Source organism: Loxodonta africana, chromosome 4 (assembly GCF_030014295.1).
Source record: "Loxodonta africana isolate mLoxAfr1 chromosome 4, mLoxAfr1.hap2, whole genome shotgun sequence".
NCBI classification, from domain to species: Eukaryota; Metazoa; Chordata; class Mammalia; order Proboscidea; family Elephantidae; genus Loxodonta; species Loxodonta africana.
The window spans coordinates 90,546,650-90,569,229 of record NC_087345.1 but is presented as its reverse complement, the minus strand read 5'-3'; the positions used below and the strand labels follow the sequence as shown (position 1 = coordinate 90,569,229).

The 22,580-nt window shown below is 41.0% G+C and overlaps 1 protein-coding gene across 3 annotated transcripts in view; it reads left to right on the top strand.

The window, feature by feature from the left end:
- Positions 1–22,580, top strand: part of SLC4A8 (solute carrier family 4 member 8) — a 146,682-nt gene that overhangs the window by 102,517 nt on the left and 21,585 nt on the right. For 2 of the 3 annotated variants that reach the window (XM_023556485.2, XM_023556489.2), the window contains 9 exons: positions 4,516–4,690; positions 5,302–5,435; positions 7,879–8,124; positions 10,483–10,588; positions 11,188–11,349; positions 14,346–14,459; positions 16,972–17,133; positions 18,273–18,524; positions 21,792–21,860. In XM_023556485.2, the coding sequence (XP_023412253.1) occupies positions 4,516–4,690; positions 5,302–5,435; positions 7,879–8,124; positions 10,483–10,588; positions 11,188–11,349; positions 14,346–14,459; positions 16,972–17,133; positions 18,273–18,524; positions 21,792–21,860 (1,420 nt within the window). The remainder of the gene's footprint in view (positions 1–4,515; positions 4,691–5,301; positions 5,436–7,878; positions 8,125–10,482; positions 10,589–11,187; positions 11,350–14,345; positions 14,460–16,971; positions 17,134–18,272; positions 18,525–21,791; positions 21,861–22,580) is intronic. The other variant, XM_064284206.1, reaches the window with a different exon arrangement.

The window sequence follows — 22,580 nt, the reverse complement described above, 5'->3', positions numbered from 1 at the left end:
ACAGAAAGCCCTAAGGAATCCTCCAGAAAACTACTGAAACTAATAGAAGAGTTTGGCAGAGTCTCAGGTTATAAGATAAACATACAAAAATCACTTGGATTCCTCTACATCAACAAAAAGAACACCGAAGAGGAAATCACCAAATCAACACCATTCACAGTAGCCCCCAAGAAGATAAAATACTTAGGAATAAATCTTACCAAGGATGTAAAAGACCTATACAAAGAAAACTACAAAGCTCTACTACAAGAAATTCAAAAGGACATACTTAAGTTAAAAAACATACCTTGCTCATGGATAGGGAGACTTAACATAGTAAAAACGTCTATTCTACCAAAAGCCATGTATACATATAACGCACTTCCAATCCAAATTCCAATGTCATTTTTTAAGGTGATAGAGAAACAAATCACCAGTTTCATATGGAAGGGAAAGAAGCCTCGGATAAGCAAAGCATTACTGTAAAAGAAGAAGAAAGTGGGAGGCCTCACTCTACCTGATTTCAGAAGCTATTATACAGCCACAGTAGTCCAAACAGCCTGGTACTGGTACAACAACAGGCACATAGACCAGTGGAACAGAATTGAGAACCCAGATATAAATCCATCCACGTATGAGCAGCTGATATTTGACAAAGGCCCAGTGTCAGTTAATTGGGGAAAAGATAGTCTTTTTAACAAATGGTGCTGGCATAACTGGATATCCATTTGCAAAAGAATGAAACAGGACCCATACCTCACACCATGCACAAAAACTAACTCCAAGTGGATCAAAGACCTAAACATAAAGACTAAAACGATAAAGATCATGGAAGAAAAAATAGGGACAACCCTAGGAGCCCTAATACAAGGCATAAACAGAATACAAAACATTACCAAAAATGACGAAGAGAAACCCGATATCTGGGAGCTCCTAAAAATCAAACACCTATGCTCATCTAAAGACTTCACCAAAAGAGTAAAAAGACCACCTACAGACTGGGAAAGAATTTTCAGCTATGACATCTCCGACCAGCGCCAGATCTCTAAAATCTACATGATTCTGTCAAAACTCAACCACAAAAAGACAAACAACCCAATCAAGAAGTGGGCAAAGGATATGAACACACACTTCACTAAAGAAGATATTCAGGCAGCTAACAGATACATGAGAAAATCCTCTCGATCATTAGCCATTAGAGAAATGCAAATTAAAACTACGATGAGATTCCATCTCACTCCAACAAGGCTGGCATTAATCCAAAAAACACAAAATAATAAATGTTGGAGAGGCTGCGGAGAGATTGGAACTCTTATACACTGCTGGTGGGAATGTAAAATGGTACAACCACTTTGGAAATCTATCTGGCGTTATCTTAAACAGTTAGAAATAGAACTACCATACAACCCAGAAATCCCACTCCTCGGAATATACCCTAGAGAAACAAGAGCCTTCGCACAAACAGATATATGCACACCCATGTTTATTGCAGCTCTGTTTACAATAGCAAAAAGCTGGAGGCAACCAAGGTGTCCATCAACGGATGAATGGGTAAATAAATTGTGGTATATTCACACAATGGAATGCTACTCATCGATAAAGAACAGTGACGAATCTGTGAAACATTTCATAACATGGAGGAACCTGGAAGGCATTATGCTGAGCGAAATTAGTCAGAGGCAAAAGGACAAATATTGTATAAGACCACTATTATAAGATCTTGAGAAATAGTAAAAACTGAGAAGAACATATACTTTTGTGGTTACGAGGGGGGGAGGGAGGGAGGGAAGGAGAGAGAGGGTTTTTTATTGATTAATTAGTAGATAAGAACTACTTTAGGTGAAGGGAAGGACAACACTCAATACATGGAAGGTCAGCTCAACTGGACTGGACCAAAAGCAAAGAAGTTTCCAGGATAAACTGAATGCTTCAAAGGTCAGCGGAGCAAGGGCGGGGGTTTGGGGACCATGGTTTAAGGGGACTTCTAAGTCAATTGACAAAATAATTCTATTATGAAAACATTCTGCATCCCACTTTGAAATGTGGCGTCTGGGGTCTTAAATGCTAACAAGCGGCCATCTAAGATGCATCAATTGGTCTCAACCCACCTGAAGCAAAGGAGAATGAAGAACACCAAGGTCACACGACAACTAAGAGCCCAAGAGACAGAAACGGCCACATGAACCAGAGACCTACATCATCCTGAGACCAGAAGAACTAGTTGGTGCCCGGCCACAATCGATGACTGCCCTGACAGTGAGCACAACAGAGAACCCCTGAGGGAGCAGGAGATCAGTGGGATGCAGACCCCAAATTCTCATAAAAAGACCATACTTAATGGTCTGACTGAGACTAGAGGAATCCCGGCGGCCATGGTCCCCAGACCTTCTGTTGGCACAGGACAGGAACCATCCCCGAAGACAACTCATCAGACATGAAAGGGACTGGATAGTGGGTGGGAGAGAGACGCTGATGAAGAGTGAGCTAATTATATCAGGTGGACACTTGAGATTGTGTTGGCATCTCCTGTCTGGAGGGGGGATGGGAGGATAGAGAGAGTAGGAAGCTGGCAAAATTGTCACGAAAGGAGAGACTGGAAGGGCTGACTCATTAGGGGGAGAGCAAGTGGGAGTATGGAGTAAGATGTATGTAAACTTATATGTGACAGACTGACTTGATTTGTAAACGTTCACTTGAAGCTCAATAAAAGTTAATAAAAAAATAAAATAAAAAAAGAAGAGAGAATAGTACGATGAATTCCCCTGCACTCATCGAGAGTGATTAGGATTTTGCCAGCCTTGTTTCATTTATTTCTCTACACTTTATTATTTTATTTTTATATTTTCTAGGTTATTTTTAAACCAAATCACTACCATTATGTCATTTTACCGTAAATACTTCAGTATGTATCTGTATTAGATAAGAACATTTTAAAAAACAACTATCATGCTATTAACAAATCTAACAAAATTAGCAGTAATTCTTCAAGTTGTCGAAAGCTCAATCCATACTAAATTTCATGATTCTCTTAGTAACGTCTTTTTGGAGTTCATTTGTTCAACATAGGATCCAATCAGGGTTTACTTTTGGTTATTATGTCCCCATTTTGTAACAGCTCTTCTTCCTTTTTTCCCAGCGATTCATTTGTAGAAGAGACCAGGTAATTTCTCCTACAGAATGCTGGGTGGCTTTCATCACTCTGACCTCACCGGGCAACTTTCACACTGGTGCAGTTACTCCACTCTTATCAAAAGTGACCCACTTTGGGAGGACTACTCCTTCTGTTTGTTGTGGGAGATCTTGCTCTAGATCTGTCTCATCTTTGAGTAGTAGAGAGGGCCCCTAAAGTCCTGCCGTTAAATCCTGTTTTGTACCTCCTAAATAGCACTTGAGTCCATCCACTTCTCCTCGTCCCTAATCCACTGCCTCCTGTCTTGCCCAATGCCCTATTCATCACACTGCCACCAGATTGATCATTGCAGAATACGTGTTCAGTTATGTCCCCCCCCATGTTTACAATCTCCCAATAACTTGACATGGCACTGGAATAAAGTTCTAATTTTTTAGAACAGTTCGCAAGGCCCTTCATGACTCAGCCTCTCCAGCTTTGCCTGTTGGTATTTCCCCCTCACATAGTATTATCCAACGATATTTATCTTTCAGCACCTTGAACCTGCCTTATGCTCTCACCTCTAGGACTTACCCATGCTAGCCCCTCTGCCTCCTCTAGCTAACTCCGGTATATCCTCAGGTCTTGGGTGAAATGCCTCTCCTTATTCTGTGTTACTATAGCACCCTCGCAACACTGCCTGTCTCCTGCACTAAACTGTTGGTCCTGGTGAGCAAGGGCTGTGTCTGTGTTGTTCACTGCTGCATCCCCACTACCTGGCACAGTGCCTTGCACAAATTTGTCAACTGCACCAATGAATTATTATGCTAATTTCTTAAGAGTAAGGTAGGAAAGTGCGTGTGATAGGGGCTTCTTTTCTAGAAAACATATAATAAAACTAACAACTTTACTACCTTGGATTGGTTTTTGGAAACCCTGGTGGCATAGTGGTTAAGTGCTACGGCTGCTAACCAAAAGGTCAGCAGTTCGAATCCACCAGGCGCTCCTTGGAAACTCTATGGGGCAGTTCTACTCTGTCCTCTAGGGTCGCTATGAGTCAGAATCGACTCAACAGCAGTGGGTTTGGTTTGGGGGTTTGGATTGGTTTTGCACATTTCCTTCTAACAGCTCAGAATTTGAAAATTGAAGCTAATACTTGCTTTCATGTTAACTTTTTTGAACTTTTTATGAATGGGTAATATGTATACCAAATTTTTTTATGCTTGGGATAATCATTCAAATTTACTATAAGTCATGCTCTTGGTTGCAAATATAATGTGTGCTGACCCTAGAGAGATATCCTGTACTTGGGGCCCAATTAAAGCCAATGTATTACCTCAAACAGAGCACATTTTCAAGTGCATGTTGTTCATATGCTTTTGTCAAAGAGGGACTGTGTTAGAGGGCTGTCTACCATGTTTTCACAGGCTGTTTGGGGGCTTGGTGCTGGACATCAAGCGGAAGACCCCCTGGTACTGGAGTGACTATCGGGATGCACTCAGCTTGCAGTGTTTGGCCTCCTTTCTGTTCCTGTACTGTGCTTGCATGTCACCTGTCATCACCTTTGGGGGATTGCTGGGAGAAGCCACTGAGGGACGCATAGTAAGAGTTTTTAACCACTTCTAATGATTCCAAACAAGACTTAAAAAATTGTGGTGACAGCCAAGCCCACTGAGGGGAAAATTCCTAGTGCTAGGACTAAGGATATTGGATTCTTCCTACTGAATTATCACTGTCTATCAACGTCATGCCAATCAGTGACACAGCTCTCCCTATAGAACAGACTCTCTTCTGCTTGAATATCAATTTCAGTAGTTGATTGCACAGTAGGATTTCCCATTGTCCCAAGAATTAAAAATGGATATATTGATGTCATTTGAAAATAAGGTTTAAGTGACTCTGTATGACAGCTTATAATGTGAACAGTATCATTGTAGTTTGTATATGTTTTGAATACTGAATTGAGTAACTACAGAACAAAACTTAGTTGGGGAATCATATGTGGTTGTGTTTGGGCACCTGAATTATTAAAGTGGTATCTGTTTACAGGAGTATTAGATAGTGTGTACACATCACTCTTGCTAAGATGGAATACAAGCAAATGACTGTCAAGGCACATGTGAAAGCTAAGCCAGGAATGTACATAAGCCAACATTACTCTTTACTGACGGACTACGGACTCAGTGATTTTTTTTTTGTTTTTTTCTTTCCAGAGTGCAATTGAATCCTTGTTTGGAGCCTCCATGACTGGGATTGCCTATTCCTTATTTGCAGGGCAGGCTCTCACCATCTTGGGAAGTACTGGGCCAGTGCTTGTGTTTGAAAAGATTTTGTTCAAATTCTGCAAGTAAGACATTTGTTTTTCTGAAAATGCTAACTGGATGTGGTTGGGGTGCTGTGGGATTGATTTCCACGGTCCTAGGTGAGTACAAGTAGGCAAATATTCTGGATTGTAAAATACCTGAAGAAAGAACATCATTTGGACAGTTGTCCAGCTTCCAGGTAGCACCACACCTGAAAGAGCAGATCTTCTATGGTTGAAGAGCTTTATAAATGTCCCTCAGCCATTATTAAAGTCTTAACTTTTTCTCTTTAAAAAACTTTCCTTAGCCAATTCAAACTCTTCTATATTTATTTCAAGTCAATTTTAATTTGGCTTAATATCCTCCCATCATATTCTACATGATAGTGGAGGTGGGGGCTCAGCAATTTCCCTGCTTTTCCTGTAACATTTTTTACCCATTTTCTATTGGAAGCAGGAACATGTGGAAGAAGGGCCAAGCTCTCTTTCTTAATGCAAGAATAAGATCTTAATTACATTGGGCAGTAATGGCAGGAATGTTGTGCATTTGCCATAGCAAGAATATGCTTTCCATATCCTTGCTATGGCAAATGCCGCCAATGAAGCATATCTTTATCACAGTTGTCCCACGGTGGCATTTAGTAGTGAAATATAGTCAGAATTAGTGATAAACTGGGTTGTAATGCTCATATGGATAAATGAGATGAAGTAATCATATTTATTGCTGTTTAGGTGAAAGTTTACAGAGCAAATTAATTTCCCATTCAACAGTTTATACATAGCTTGTTTTGTGACTGTGGTTGCAGACCCCTGAATATGTCAACACTCTCCCTGCTTCCTCCCTGGGTTCCCTGTGTTCGTTTGCCCAGCTTTCCTGCCCTTACTGTCCTTCTGAACTTTGTTTTTGAGCAAATGCTTCCCTTTAGGTCTCATATAGTTGATTGTTCTGAACTGTACATTCCTCACTGGTGTTATTGTTCACCTGTCTATTGTACGGCTATAATGTGATCTCTGGGAGTGATTTCAGTTCCAAATTTGAAGGATGTCTAAGGGCCGTAGTCTCAGGCGTTCCACCAGTCTCTATCAGACCAATAAGTCTGGTCTTATTTATGAGTTCAAATTTTGTTCTACATTTCTCTCTCACTCTGTCCATGATCTACTATTGTGGTCCCAGTCAGAGGAGTAAATGGGCACCATCTAGTTCTTCTGGTCTCAGACTAGTGGAGGCTGTGGTTCATGCAGTCCATTAGTTCTTAGGACTAATTGTTCCCTTGAGTCTTTGGCTTTTTTCACTCCTGTTTGCTCTAGACGGGAAGAAAGACCAATTGTTGTATCTTAGATGGCCACTTGCAAGCTTTTAAGACCCCAGTTGCCACTCACCAAGGTAGGATGTAGAACATTGTCTGTATGGATTATGATAATGCCAATTGACCTAGATGTCCCCCGAGACTATGATCCTTAACCCTCAAGCCTAGTATCTCAGTCCTAGGAGGTGTATGGTTACAGCTAAGAAGTTTTCATGACTGTGACCCCTGTGTGCACTATTGCATACTTGAGTGTATTTGCAGCATGTATACAAATATAGGAAACACTGGTGGCATAGTGGTTAAGTTCTACAGCTGCTAACCAAGAGGTCGGTAGTTCAAATCCTCCAGGTGCTCCTTGGAAACTCTATAGGGCAGTTCTACTCTGTCCTATAGTGTCGCTATGAGTCGGAATCGACTTGACGGCAGTGGGTTTTGGTTTATACAAATATATGTACATGGGTGTACCTCCATGCGCCTTTCCACCCTTGTTCAGCTTACATGTCTACCTGTGTGTTTACTCATACATAAATGTTTGTTACTACTGTTGTTGCAGAATTGTATATGTATTAGTATTTACCGTTGTTGCCTTTTATTCTTATGTACCTTTCCTTTACCTTGATTATGTTGTGCTGACTTCCCCCATATTGTGTATTATTTCTCCCTTCACCAAAGTTAGTACGTGTCTACTATCTACTACTGGTTTTCCCTGCCCACCCACCCCCACACAGTAACCATCAAAGAATGTTTCTGCGTGAAAACCTTTTCCTGACTTTTTAAAATAGTGGTCTCATACAGTAGTAACCACATTTTTGACCCTTTGTCTCTTAAGCCTATCCATCCATACTTTTTGTTTGTTTGTTTGTTTTTTATTAACTTTTATTGAGCTTCAAGTGAATGTTTACAAATCAAGTCAGACTGTCACGTATAAGTTTATATACACCTTACTCCATACTCCCACTTGCTCTCCTCCTAATGAGTCAGCTCTTCCAGTATCTCCTTCCGTGACAATTTTGCCAGCTTCCAACTCTCTCTATCCTCCCATCCCCTCTCCAGACAGGAGATGCCAACACAATCTCAAGTGTCCACCTGATATAATTAGCTCACTCTTCATCAGCATCTCTCTCCTACCCACTGTCCAGTCTTCCATCCATACTTTTTGATGAACTTTGGTTTTGTTTCAGAGACTACGCTCTTTCATACCTCTCCCTGCGAGCTTGTATTGGACTGTGGACCGCCTTCCTGTGTATTGTCCTTGTGGCAACTGATGCCAGTTCCCTTGTCTGCTACATTACCCGCTTCACCGAAGAAGCATTTGCTTCCCTGATTTGCATTATTTTCATCTATGAAGCCATAGAAAAGCTGATTCACCTGGCAGAGACCTACCCTATCCACATGCACAGCCAGCTGGACCACCTTAGCCTCTATTAGTAAGTGTGCTTTCTGCTTTTTTTTAATGAGCAAAGGACCTGTGTTTAATGGTTGATGTAGTGTTCCAGGCAGTGCTTGTAGCTTCTGTTAAGGAATTTGGCTGTCTGGGAAACAGAGCTTAGACATAGATGAGGAGACTTGGAGTTCTGCCAGAGAAGAACAATAAAAAATGATGACGGAGAGGGTAGACTAAGAGCAAAACCCAGAGAGACTCAAGAAATGGTTTCCAGAGCATGTCTTGATTCCAGGCCTTGAAAGAAAAATAGGCTGCAAATGTAGCGGGAAGAATTTGAGTTAGCTATTAGGAAGAACTTTTTTGTTACAAGGACTCGTAAGACCCTGGACCATGTTCTCGTGAGCAAGTGACTCTTTCTCTGAAAGTATGTATAGGCAATTCTTAGAAATCATTAGGTAGAGATATATTAGTAATTCCTCGAAGATTCAGGGGCCTCTTACTCTGTATCATAAAGGTCTAGAAACCTATTTACTTACTACATTTCAATTCAAGAGATTGTGTTTTCTTCATGTGTTCAACGTAGCTTGAATCAGCTGGAAAGGAAAACCAATATCTGGCTAGGTTTTTAAACATCTTGAAGACTCTGGTCCTATGAATCATTTCTCTTCTAGAGCAGTATTCTCCAAATTATGACTAATGGTCCTCTTCCCTTAGCTCTGAACATCAAGTTCAGTCCTTTCTGGCTGTACAGTTCTGATGTAGAGGGTCTGGGTGGGAAGCGAATAATTTCAATCTGAATCTGCCTAAGAAGAGAGAGCACACACCCTGGAGGCATCTGCCAATTAGCCACAAATACACTGTTATCTATTCTAGTTATTCATTCATTAACCATTTTAAAATGAGAATGAAGAGAAAAAAATTATTAGACTTTTAAAAATTATTTTACTACAAAAGAAAAACCATTAGGGAGCATAATCTTCGAAGCCTAGTAGATAGTTAATCAGTACTGGAATCTCGATTTCTGTAAGGGTCATTCTTTGGTTTCTTTTTATCATTCATTTATTCATTTAACAAATATTTATTGAGTGCTTATTATGTGACAAACACTGTGTTAGACTCTGGAAGCATCGTGGTGAGCATGACAGACAAAAGATCTACCTTCATGAAGCTTATATCTTAGTGGGAGCAGACAGATAAAAGTGACTACCCCTGGATTAAATAGACTTTGGGTATTGATACTGTAATTCTTCCTTAATAAAGCTCAAAGTGGTGTTTTTCATAGTTGCATTTCACTGTTGGTTCATATAATGCTGATGTGAAGCCAAATTCCTCAACTCTAAATGATTCTCTTTTAATATGTGTGGAATTGATTTCTTAAACCTAAAATGTAGGACTTTAAATCCTTCCCTGTTACTTTTCATTTTGTTGGTTTCCTCCTATTATTCTAACTCATTGAGATTATTTTGAATCTTAGTAGTGTCATGCTGGAAACCCTGCTGTCATAGTGGTTAAGTGCTACGGCTGCGAACCAAAGGGTCAGCAGTTCGAATCCGCCAGGCGCTCCTTGGAAACTCTATGGGGCAGTTCTACTCTGTCCTATAGGGTTGCTATGAGTCGGAATCGACTCGACGGCACTGGGTTTGGTTTTGTTAGTTTAGTGTCATGCTACCTCTTAGAAGGTACGATCATTAAATTAAATTTGCAGATGAAACAAAGTGGTCAGGGATGGCCATGTCAGTTGATCATACTGGTAGGCAGAGAACATGCTGGGACTGAGAGGCAACATGGTGGTCAGTGGGACAGAAGAAGTAAGTTTGGTCTGGATGAGAAGGCTAGGGGAAGCTAACATAGCTGCCAGGTCTGGTTCCAACAAAAGCAGCCTGGAAATGTCCAAGGTCGTGAGATGAGGTATCGCAGGGGACAGTGCAGTGTCAAAAAGAGCTTGCATCATAATTCCAGGAGACTCTAATTTTCAGAGCAGAAACATGGTAGGGATTGTAGAGAGCAAGCTATTGAGTCTTGGAGAAAGCTGTTGAGAACTTAGTTGGGGTCAGGTTCTCCTTGCTATGTTGATTTATTTTTATGGGAAGGGACTATGGTAAGCAAAGGAACTACCCAGGGATCATTCTGGGCACATCAGATGCCAAGCTTGGTTGTCAGCACAGTTTAACCCTAGACCTATGCACTGATTTGTGTCTATCTTTAGTAATGACTGACTAAAAAATTGGAGTGTAGTTGGACCTACAGATGAACCTTAACCAATAGGACCAACCTCAGGGTCTGAAGTAGGCAAAGGCAGGACAAACAACTCAGGCTCTGACAGAGTCTTTAGCCTAATCATGGATAAAATCGTCTAATATTTGGTTGCTTTCTTCAGGAATGTTTCTTCTTTTCCCCTCAGCTGCAGGTGTACTCTCCCAGAGAATCCAAACAATCACACTCTACAGTTCTGGAAGGACCATGACATTGTGGCAACACACATCAGTTGGGCTAACCTGACTGTTAGTGTAAGTCTGGGAGCTGTCAGATGCCCTAGCATCGTGATCATCAGGTTTGAGAAGAACTTCTAAGTGGAAGTAGGGTAGCTTTTTGGCAAGCTCTGGTGTTTTCGGAAGTAAAGCTTATTATTATTATTTTTTTTAGTATTAATTCTTACAGACTATCTTTTCCCTTTCCAAAGTTTTCTTGCATATAAAAGGAAAATAAGATAACCCCTCTGTTATCTCCCACATATACCCTGCCTGGGGGTCCTGCACTAAAGTTATGTGGGGATGATACCAGGCAGGGCAGGGGGCAGATCCAGGTTTGGAGGCCTCTTTAGTAGAAACAATACAAAATTTCTGGGGCCCTTGCAGGGCCCTGAAAGTAGTGTTTTCTCAGGGCAGTTCTTGTTTCATTCTCGAAAGAGTATTAGGACCATAAATGGTCACCTGCTTGGAACCTGTACAAGCGAGAGCCCCACAGTTACATAGAGGTCAAGAGGGTGCTGCTGGCAGCCTGTATTCCCCAGCAATCATGGGATGATAGTGGGCGATGGAATCAGAAGATAGCAGCTATTTATTTCCTTGTGCCTGTCTCTAATCACCCAGAATGCTTGTTCCTCCAGGAATGCCAGGAGATGCATGGAGAGTTCATGGGATCTGCATGTGGCCATCATGGACCCTATACTCCTGATGTGCTCTTTTGGTCCTGCATTCTCTTTTTTACCACCTTCATCCTCTCCAGCACCTTAAAGACGTTCAAGACGAGCCGCTATTTCCCAACCAGAGTAGGTAGCTTGTCTTGATTAACCCAAATCCACATTTAACCAGGGAGTGCTGAATGGGCATATGTTGCTTCTGTGTTTGAATCCTAATATAATAGAGCTTTTCTCAGACTCCATGCTGCTTGTTTGGTGGGTGGAGAGCTCCAGATGTCCTGAGGAGCCTCACTGTGGCTTTCTCTTCCGGTGTTTGTCAGCCTCTTTTATAGATGTGTAGCTTGGAATGAGGGGCTAAGGCTTAAAAGCTTTATCCCCCCATTTAGGAACATGGTATTTATTCAGGTTTTCTTTCACTCTTTTTTTAATTATTGTGGTAAATATATATGTAACAAAGCATTTGACATTTCAGTAATCTTCGCATGCACGGTTCAATGACATTAGTTGTGTTCATCATCTTGTTCCACCATCACCTTTTCCTTAAAAGTCCTTTGATTTAAACTTTTTGAGTTTAAGGTGGCAGTAGTGTTCTTCAAAAGGTTTTAAGTCTCACTTCCAGAATACTGTTAAGTTTCATTTCCAGAATGCTGGCACACTTAGCATGCAATAGCTAGAGCTGGCTCTGGAATATGATAAATTGGGGTGATCAGCTTGGATACTTAAGGGACCTTAAAGTCTTCTCCCAGGGATAGCTCTTGCAAAAGCTTATGAAATCCCTAGTAACATTGACAGCAGCAGCCAACATGCTCATACATGACTAAAACTCATTCTTAGGCCTCAGTGAACCCACACAGTAGTTAAAGGGAGCACATATTCAATAAGTTCTGGGTCTTTATTTCCTACCTGGACAAAGAGTAAGTGACAGTTATGTACTGTTTGCTCAGGCCTGGGTTAAGTGCTACATGGGATACAAGGGAAGTTTAGGGCATGCTGTCTGCGACCAGGTAAGAAGGGAAAACACATGAAGCAATTAGATGCCATTTGAGAGAGTAGTAAATAGTTGGATGCCAAACTGGGAGGTAAATGCTGAAGCAATTCAGAGAAGAGAAGGGCCACTGGGCTCCAGGATGGTCAAGATGGGGTAGGAGAATTTCAGAGAGTTTATGTAATATTCCAAGAAGAACTACCAAAACCTGGGAGGGGAGCTGGAAACCTCAGGTTTCAGAGGAAAACAGAGTCAGTTTAAGGTGTTAGTGCTTAAATCTAGCTAAGATATGTTTTGCTCTATCTCTGTTGGAAGTTCTGACTAAGGTAGGCACTGGGCATTTGGTGGGTACTGTATTTATTAAAGCTACACTAAACTATAAAGTGGTACAGTCGTCTGAGGGCAAGTCTTAAACTGGATGGGAATCCCTAGCAAAATGGCGATATTAAAAAAATAATCAAAACTCAAAGAAATAGAAACATAAGGTTCATTCTGAGTAGTTGATCTGTATGCATGCAGGGAGGTCATTTTGTTACTAAAAACAATCGGCTGAAAGTAGACTACTTACAACTGTTAAAAATAAACCTTTGAATTAACTCAAGAAGTGATATGATATTTGATTATTTCATCATTAATAAACAATTTGCAAATTGGAGAAGCACAAGTCTCCTCACATGAAAGAATTGAAGAAAAAGAAGCACTCTTGAGGACTGGAGATTTTACAGAAACTTAAATATTTTTTTCTTAATAAATACAAGTTTCCAAGGTGACCAAGTACTTAATGGTTACTGATATAGCATTAAAAAGGAAACTCCTGAAGATTTGGCCCTGTACCCTTTTGTAGGTATGAAAAAAACTAGTGAATTCAAATTGAGGAAGCCCACCTTTTTTTTTTTTTTTTTTTCATTAAATTATGAGATAATGGTTTTGTTATTGAGTACCCTTTTCTAGCCAAAAAGACAAATTTACAATGGTGCAGAGCAGTTTGCGGTCAAACAACTCAATGCTTCTGCGGTTTGGGTCAGACTTTTTATAGTTAATTTTTGGCTTCATGGGTAAGAAAAACCCCTTAAGTCAAAGTAGGATGTATGTTGTTATTATTTTTGTCCTTTACTCTGATAAGTGTGAAGGAGAAAAATAAAGCAGGAAAGGGGTACAGGAAGTGATAGGGTAGAGGAAGGTGACCAGTTTTTAATAGGGTCAACAGAGAAGACCTCACACTTGACACTTGAATGTCAAGGTGACACTTGAGTGACCCTAAAGGAGATAAGAAACCAAGAGGTTACCTAGAGGAAGAGCGTTCTAGCTAGAAGGATCACCAAATACAGAGGCTCTGAGGTGGGAGTGAGCCTGACATGTTTAAGAAACAAAAGGAGGCTTGTGTGGCTTGCACAGAGTGAAGGAGGAGGAAAAGAGTAGGAGCTGGGATCAGGAAGATGATAGACACCAGTTTATGTGGGTCTCATAGGCCACAGAAGGGCCCTTGGGTTTGAACTTAGTAAAATGAGGAACCATTTCAGGGTTTTGAGCAGAGGAATGACACGGTCTGACTTATGTTTATGTATTATCACTCCAGTGGCTGTATTCAAAGAAGACTGTACAGGACAAGGACAGAGGCAGGAGTAGGAGGCAGCTGCAGTTACCCAGGCGAGAGATGATGGTGGCTTTGACCAGGGTATGAAGAGTGGAGGTGGCGAGAAGTGTTCAGATTCAGTATATGTTCTGAAGGGCCAACAGGACTTGCAGATAGATTGGATGCTTTGTATTAGGGAGAAGAGGAGTTGATGGTGATGCCAAGATCTCATGTGGTGCAAATGGACATTGGCTGGTCTCAAAAAACCTTATTCCAAGTTTTTAGAACTAGAGCCTAAACTTAGACCTAGATGCCCCAAACAGAACTCTTCAAAGATTGGGGTGGGTTACATTAGAGTTTGTCAGAGTGTTCTTTTTCCTCCATTATATCTACACTTCATGGTCATTGATTTGGGTGTATTAATATATTCTTGTTTAAATATGCATATATTAATTCAACTATATAATTAAAGCATTATTCTGAGGATTTTGAAAACTTTTACAATCCTAAGTTCTTTTTTACCCTGTTAGTCCTACTAAAACATTTTCCAATTTTTTCTCTTGACAGGTACGCTCCATGGTGAGTGACTTTGCCGTTTTCCTCACTATCTTGACGATGGTGATTATTGATTTTTTGATTGGAGTCCCATCACCAAAGCTTCAAGTTCCTAGTGTGTTCAAGGTAAACAGATCTCACAGTGCTTGGTGTCCTCATGTAGTCTCATAGACTCTGATCCTAAGCTGATTTCAAAGGCCTTTCCATATCACAATCATGAGATTTTTTTTGTAGTCCTCCAAATGGCCCTTGTTATTTATGTCTTGCTATTCAGAAAAGCAAACTCTTCAGCCTTAGCTGAACATAGAACAGAAAAACTAAGGTGATTTAACTAATGGAAAGCATTATTTATTATCACTAATGCCACTTACTGTTTTAACATGTTAAGATTTAAAACAGTGGAATGTGTACGTTTATATAAATATATGCCAGACACTGTGGTAATGTGGGTCCTTAGAACAAGTCTGCGTTAATAGCACTTTCGGTGAGCATCAACTAGTTAAGAGCATTGGGAAGGATGAAAAAACTAAAGTTCTCAGTCCCTTCCTTCAAGGATCTTGTCATTGCTGAGGGAAATGGAACTAAGAGGGGCTTCAGGAAGAGTAATCTCTTTAACCTGATTTCATTCTTTGTTTATATACCTCCACATAATCTATGGTATTTTTCAAAAAACCTACACTAAAAGTAAAATAAACAATCAGTAAATAGAAACTCTAAATCTACTTCAGTTTTGGGGCATGAATTGAGTAAAGAGAAAAGATGGGAAAGTTGAGCTCAGTTCCATAGATCCCCACAGAGATTTGAAGAGCAGAGGAGAGAAAACTGGGCATACTCAGTGATGCTAGATTCCGACTTATAGTGACCTATAGGACAGAGTAGAACTGCCCCATACAGTTTCCACCTGCCAACCTTTTGGTTAGCAGCCCTAGCTCTTAACCACTGTGCTACCAGGGTTTCCTTGGTGATGCTGGGAATCATAAAATAAGAGGTTGAGGAGGCCGGGGAGAAGGCAGATGGAATAAAGGCCGTCCCTGACTTGTAAATACCCCATACACACAACCTTTGGCTTCCCTTTCTCTTTTTTCCCTCTCTTCCTGTAGCAGTCCTAGTTAAAAATATCTTTTTCCATATTGCCTGAAAAATTTACATTTTATTTTACTGAATTTGCTAAAATGTTACCACTTAGAAATTTATGAGTTAACAAACACCCTCTTTAAAAATATAATACCTCTGAGAATATGTCTTTCTCACCTTTGTGTGAATGAGGACAATCAGCTTTCTAATACCTAGCTGAGGTCACACCTGCAGAAAGAATGGATTTTTTTGTAAAAACAGGTAATTTGGGAGGAATAAGCAGTCCTTGGGGAGGTATCCTGTTGGGTAGGCTTAAGATAGAAGGACTGAGTTCTGAGACATCTGGAAGGAGGCATCTGGGAGATAGGAAAGAGGTAAGAAAGAGAAATGGGAGAATGTCAGAGAAAACATTGCTCATGACAGGTCCAGCTTTCAGGAAGCAGAAAAGAAATTTTCTTTCTTCTTGCCTTTCCTATTAATACCACATGGGCCCTCAGCTCCCAAGACTCAATCTGAAAGCTAGTATTATTACTAATGGGTTAAAGCTCCTTGTTTAATAAGTTTTTTATGTTGGCCTAAATGCTTAACTACCTTTTAAAACATTGTTACTAAGGAAACAGATTCTGTACACTTTTAGAAAATAACCCCTCATGATATGATACCTGGCAGTATTATTGAAAAGTCTTGAATCCTGGAGTCATGACCGATATGGAACCAAATGCTTTAGGCATAAAAGTCTTTGCTTTGTTTGCTGAGTTTTGGTCAATTCTGGCAATTCGTATCACTGGCCTTTTATCTTCCTGGACTGTAGGGTGAACTTCTCTTAACCAGAGTACCTGGGGGGTTCTCAGAAACTAGGAGAGTTCAGGTATGTCATGAACACCCTGAACTGTAGTCTGGCAGGAGCATTTGAGAGGGTCCTAGATCAAACAAGTCCCCAAGTTCAGCAGTCTTGGACCCCTCTCTGAAGTCTCTGGTGCCTGGGCCCCTGTATTCACTGCTGATAGAAGGCTCCTGGACCAATTCAATCTAAGCCCAGAGATTCTATGCAACTGGCTCCATTTTGCCTTCATCTGTGCTATAGACACACATTGTATGACTTCTGGAGGAGAGTAGTGAGGAGAATCGTCTAAGCTATTTATATTTGTCTTTGGAAGTCTTTAAAAAATTTTTAACAACAGATTTAGTTGTGAATTATATTTTTCTTGGGCTAATGTTGAGATAAAGTTGCTTTGTTGGTACCCTGGGGCTTAGGAAATAGGTGGAAGGAAGTGTAGGTATAATGAATATTCCACAGGAAGTTGATAATAGAGGATTGACTGTGTAAGGAGATTTGGAACAAAGTCATAGATTTTCTAAGAAATTTCTCTCTCTCTCTATATATATATTTAATATATTATTATATATTAAATATTATGTATACATTATGTATATATATAAAAGATTCTCATTCAAGACTAAAAAGAAATGTGGATGTTGTGATTCAGTTTGATCTGTTTTTCCCTAATGTCTGTAGTTAATTTAAAATACAAAAAGCCTTGTTTGTTTTGTTTGTTTCCCATAGCCAACAAGGGATGATCGGGGGTGGATTATTAGTCCTATTGGCCCCAATCCCTGGTGGACTGTGATAGCTGCTATTATCCCAGCTCTTCTCTGCACAATCTTAATATTTATGGATCAGCAGATCACAGCTGTCATCATTAACAGGAAGGAACACAAGCTCAAGGTAATAAGAGGTTCTGACCTAGAAGGACCAATGGCAGCCTGTTACATTTTTTTGATTTCAGGGTAAGCCCATCTGGACCAGGAATTGTAGCACCTGGATAAAAGTAGCCATGGAAGGGGGGTCATAAGAAGTTTCCACTCCCTCCATTAATGACAAAGATCGGTTTGGGGATGAGACTAGAGCAGAGCATAGCAGAATGATGTGGAAAAAAAAAGCTTGGACTCCATTACTCTGTCCTCAAACCTGTGGGGAAGGTGGGTGAGCAGAATTCCTGGTGATCCCTATATAGATACATGCTCTGGGTTAGAAAGCTGGACAACTTGTTTTCTTTAGGTTTAAGTCAGGGTCTAGGCCACTGTCATCTAGAGGCAACTGTCTTCCCATTGGTATCCATTACTGGGGTTTCCAGATTGAATTTTTAGAACAAGGACCCTAGAGTCAAACCAAACCAAACCTACTGCTGTCGAGTAGATTCCAACTCATAGCGACCCCATACAGCAGAGTTCTAATTGCCTCACAGGGTTTCCAAGGCTGTAAATCTTTACAGAAGCGGACTGCCACATCTTTCTCCTGCTGAGTGGCTGGTGGGTTCTAACTGCCAACCTTTTGGTTAGCAGCAAAGCACTTTAACCACTGCACCACCAGGGCTCCCTGGATCCTAGAGGGGTAGGGTTAATTCCAGTATATTTATTAGCGAGAGACTTTATGCCTTCCATCTCTATTCTTTCCTTTACTCAAGATAGGCAACATCTAAACCTGGCAATGATTCTAAGAACCCAATAAAGAACTTATCCCCAACTCCTATAGTGTCTATTATCTAGAGTGGTCCAGATGTGGCTTGAACTCTGGCTACTCTGCCAGAGAAGGGTGGATCTTTGGGCACGTAAGATCAGGGTGAGATCCGAGGACACTTGGATAAAGAATGGATATTAGTGTGTAAAGGACCGACTAAGGTATTCCCTTTTCTTCCCTGTCCCCTCCTAACCAGGAGGGGCTACAAGACTCCTTTGGGATCCCTGGACCCCTTTCTTCTTACCCATTAACCTCTCTCTGTGTTGGACCTGAAACCCTTAGCTCACTGTTCTGTGGCCCACTGCAGCCTGCTCACTGCTGGTGACAGAGACTCTGTTTCCCCACAGAAAGGCTGTGGCTACCACCTGGACCTGCTGATGGTAGCCATCATGCTGGGTGTCTGCTCCATCATGGGTCTTCCCTGGTTCGTCGCTGCAACTGTCCTGTCCATCACACATGTGAATAGCCTCAAGCTGGAATCTGAGTGCTCTGCTCCAGGAGAACAGCCCAAGTTCTTGGGCATCCGAGAGCAGAGAGTGACAGGCCTTATGATCTTTGTGCTGATGGGTTGCTCAGTCTTCATGACGACTGTACTAAAGGTAATCATTAATTCACTTGTTCAGCAAATATCAAGTGCCTGATTTATGCCAGGCAGTCTGCAATATGATAGGAATACAATGGTACACCAAACAGGCACACGCATAAACCCCTGCCTTCAAAGAGCTTATTCTAGTGTGGCAAGACAAATAATATGTAGTTAAAAAAAAAAAAAAGTTAATTATAGAATGTGATAAATTAAAGGAAATCTATAGTGCTCTATGGTACTATAGATAACCAAAACCAAACTAGTTGACATCAAGTCAATTCCAACTCATGGTGACCCAACGTGTTTCCGAGTAGAACTGTGCTCCATAGGGTTTTCAAGGCCATGAATTTTTGGAAGCAGATCGACAAGACGGTCTTCCGAGGTGCCTCTGGGTGGGTTTGAACTGCCAATCTTTCAGTTAGTAGTTAAGCACTTAACCATTTGTACCACCCAGGGGCGCTACCTATAGATAATAAAGGGTGTTGTTCTAGTTAGTGTGGTCAGAGGAGGCCTCTCTGAGGAGATGACATTTCAGAAGATATGGAACCAGCCATGCTATGGATGGTGGCTGAGGGCACAGAGGAAGAGAAGAAAGGCAATTTAGTCAGGCCCCGAGGTGGGAAGGAGTGCGATGTGGAAATACAAGGGCCATAGGTTCAGGGGTGTTGAGTTAGGGCAAGAGCACAGTGAGATGAGGTTGGAAAGTGGGCCCGGGTGGATCATGCAAGGCCTTGTCCACCATGGTAAAGGTTAACAGGAAAGGAACATGATCCAGTTAGTATTTTAAAAGATCACTCTGGCTGTTGTCTAGAGTATAAGTTTTTAGGATTGGGGAAGAATAGAAGCAGGGAGACCAATTAGGCTATTACAGGTGAGAGACGATAAGAATTGGATAAGGAAAGTGGTGGAAGTAGGAATTAATAAAAAGGCATGGCTTCTATATATCTTGCAGGCAGAGCCAAAGGTCTTGCTGGTTAACTGGATGTGGAGTAGGGAGAGGGAAACAGAAAAATCAAAGATACCTACTAAGTTTCTTACTTGACCATCTGGGTAGAGTGTAATGCATACATTAAGAGGGAGAAGACTGCATAAAGGAAGAAGCGATTTTGTGAGGGGTGGGGCTTGACTGGATTATCAGTGAGATGTCAGGAGGCATCTGAGTAAAGATGGTACAGGAAGGTTCTGGACTAAAGGTGTAAATTTGAGAGTCAACAGCATATAGGTAGTATTGAAAGCCAAGGGAATAGATGAGATTATGCAAGGAGAAGGGTGGATATAAAAGAGAAATATAAAGGAGAAGAGGAATCAGAAGACAAGAGTCTGAGGAGCTCCAATACTTAGAGGTTGGATAGAGAAGATTCAGAAGGAGTTGACAGAGAGATAAGAGGGAGAGGAAGAGGGTGTGGTATCAGGAAGTTAAAAGAGGGGAGTTGTTTCAAGGAGTTGCCACTGGATTTGGCAACACGGAAATTTAACTTGGAATGACGGTGCAGAAGCCAGATTACAGGGGGCTGAAGAGTGAATAGGAGATGAGGAAGTAAGGGGAATGTGTGAGCAGAAAAAGGAACAGAAAAAGGAGCAGTGGCTGGCATGAGATGTGGGAGTTTTGTTTGTTTTTTTTTGAAAGATGGCAGATACCTTGAACATGAGAAAATTGCTATTTTTTTGTAAGTATAAGGCCTGCACCTGAGAAAAAGGGGTGAAAAGGAAACTTCTTTAGCTGTATTTCTAAGCCCCAACCATTCTGGAGCATGTTCTCCTCTCTCCTCTTTTTGGCCTGCACTGCAAGTGGTCTTCGTGGGCAAGAGGAATGGTAATTGAAAGGGATGGTAAACATTCTTGAACCATCTTCCTGTCCCCATACTTTATACTTAACCTTGCCACCTCTCTTCATAGCCCACAGCCCCACTGCCACTCCCATCCTTGGTCTTGGTGCCAGCTGGGGGAAACCAAAGGTTATTGCTCCTCCAGAAGTGTGATCACAAAAGCATGGTGGTAGGGTATTGCCTGGCCTTTTTGCAACCATCTCAGGAGGACTCTTTTAGGACACCATTCCATAGTTCTACAAACGAGATTTTTAATTGAGAGGCCTACTCACTCTAGAGCTGGACCAACATAAAATCCAGTGGGGATTTTCTAATTCTGAGAAGAATTATGTTTGGGAATTTTTTTTTCCTAGTTACCTTTTTATTTACAGTCAACAGAAATTGCTTTAACGCTGTTACAACATTAAGAGAAACTAACAGAAACACTCAAGAAAGCACCGTGATATCACCGTCCCAATGTCACCAGCTTTCATTTGTCTGCGTTCCTGTCCAAGTTGTTCAGAACTACATACACAGGCACCTACTGGCTCTACCATTTCCATGGTGCATGCTAGGCAGGTTCTAGAGCTGCTCTGCCTGTGTTTCATTTGTAAAAGGGTTTATAATTAAGAGGCACAGGACTCCTTTGTGAAGGCTTACTGCCCTAATATATGTAAACTTCTAATCATGGTGCCTAGCATGTGTAGGCACTCAACAAATATGTTCTTTCTACCTCCCCTCACTCACGGGAACTTCTGCTATTCTGTTTGGGAATATTCTTTAGCCCCAGAAAAAAAGCAAGTCAAGTTTGGTCTTCAGTTCTGAGACTTTCCTTGCCTTGATTCTCTGGCCTCGTTTCCCTGCTTCCTGGTGCTTCTCTGAAGATTACATAGGTTGATAGATGTGAAAGTGCTTGGCAAAATTATATTCAAGTGCTGCATACATATCCAAGTGCAATATAATAATATTAACATTATTAATATATCCCCCCAAATTATTCCCTGTCTGACGAGATACCTTCCTACTCCTGTCCTCAAATCTCTGGTCAGTAAACGGGGAAACTTTTTTAGTCTATTTTAAAATACATCAAATCCTTGGAGAGATGCTTGTGTGATTAAAAAAGATTAAAAAGGTATCAGTTCTGTAAAAGAGAGGCGTGTATCTGTGTGTGTGTGTCTGCCCATTCCCATGTAAGGAAAAGAGTCAGAGGGGGTAAGATGTTAGGCCTATGATTTAACCAGGTCCAGGTTACACTTTTCAGTGTGATTATCTTGGAATGAAATGATTTTTATCATTGTCAACTTCTGCTTTTGCTTCTAGTCCTAAGTCATGCAAAGGCAACAGAAACTAATGCATTTATGTAGCAATTTTGTGACTTTGTTTCTTTCTTGAAGATTTAAAGTTTTATATTGTCTTAAGTATGCAATGCATAATATAAAATTTAATTCCCAATTCTTCTGTCCTTCTGTCTCCAGTTTATTCCGATGCCAGTACTCTATGGAGTTTTCCTCTATATGGGAGTCTCTTCACTACAGGGAATTCAGGTATCGCACGATTCAGCAAGGGCAGTGTCTTCTCACTGTCAGCTAACTTGTCCTGGCTAGGGAAGAATGGCTACCCAAGGGAAGCACAAACCAATTCTTTAGAAACTATTTCCTGGCCTTGCTGGTTTGCTATTTTATACATTTCTTTGAATATGGGCAAAATAAAGTCAAGTTGGCATGAGGGTACAGAGACTCCCAGGGTGGTCTGGCTTGATGATATGGTTTCAATCATTAATTACTCAACAGATAATTATTAGCACTTAGGAAACTCTTGAGCCGCCCTTTGACATCTTTTATTCCACTCTTTTACTTCATCATCTCTTCCTTTTGCTTTAGCTACTTGACGTTCAAGAGCAACTTTCAGAGTTTCTTCTGATATCCATTTTGGTCTTTTCTTTCTCTCCTGTCTTTTTAATGATCTCTTGCTTTCTTCATGTATGATGTCCTTCCACAACTTGTCTGGTCTTCGGTCATTAGTGTTCAATGCATCAAATCTATTCTTGAGATGGTCTCTAAATTCAGGCCAGATATGCTTAAGGTTCCACTTTCGCTCTCATGGACTTGTTCTAATTTTCTTCAGTTTCAATTTGAACTTGCATATGAGCAACTGATGATTTGTTCTGCAGTCAGCCCCTAACCTTGTTCTGACTGATGATATTGAGCTTTTCCATCATCTCTTTCCATAGATGTAGTCAGTTTGATTGCTGTGTGTTCCATCTG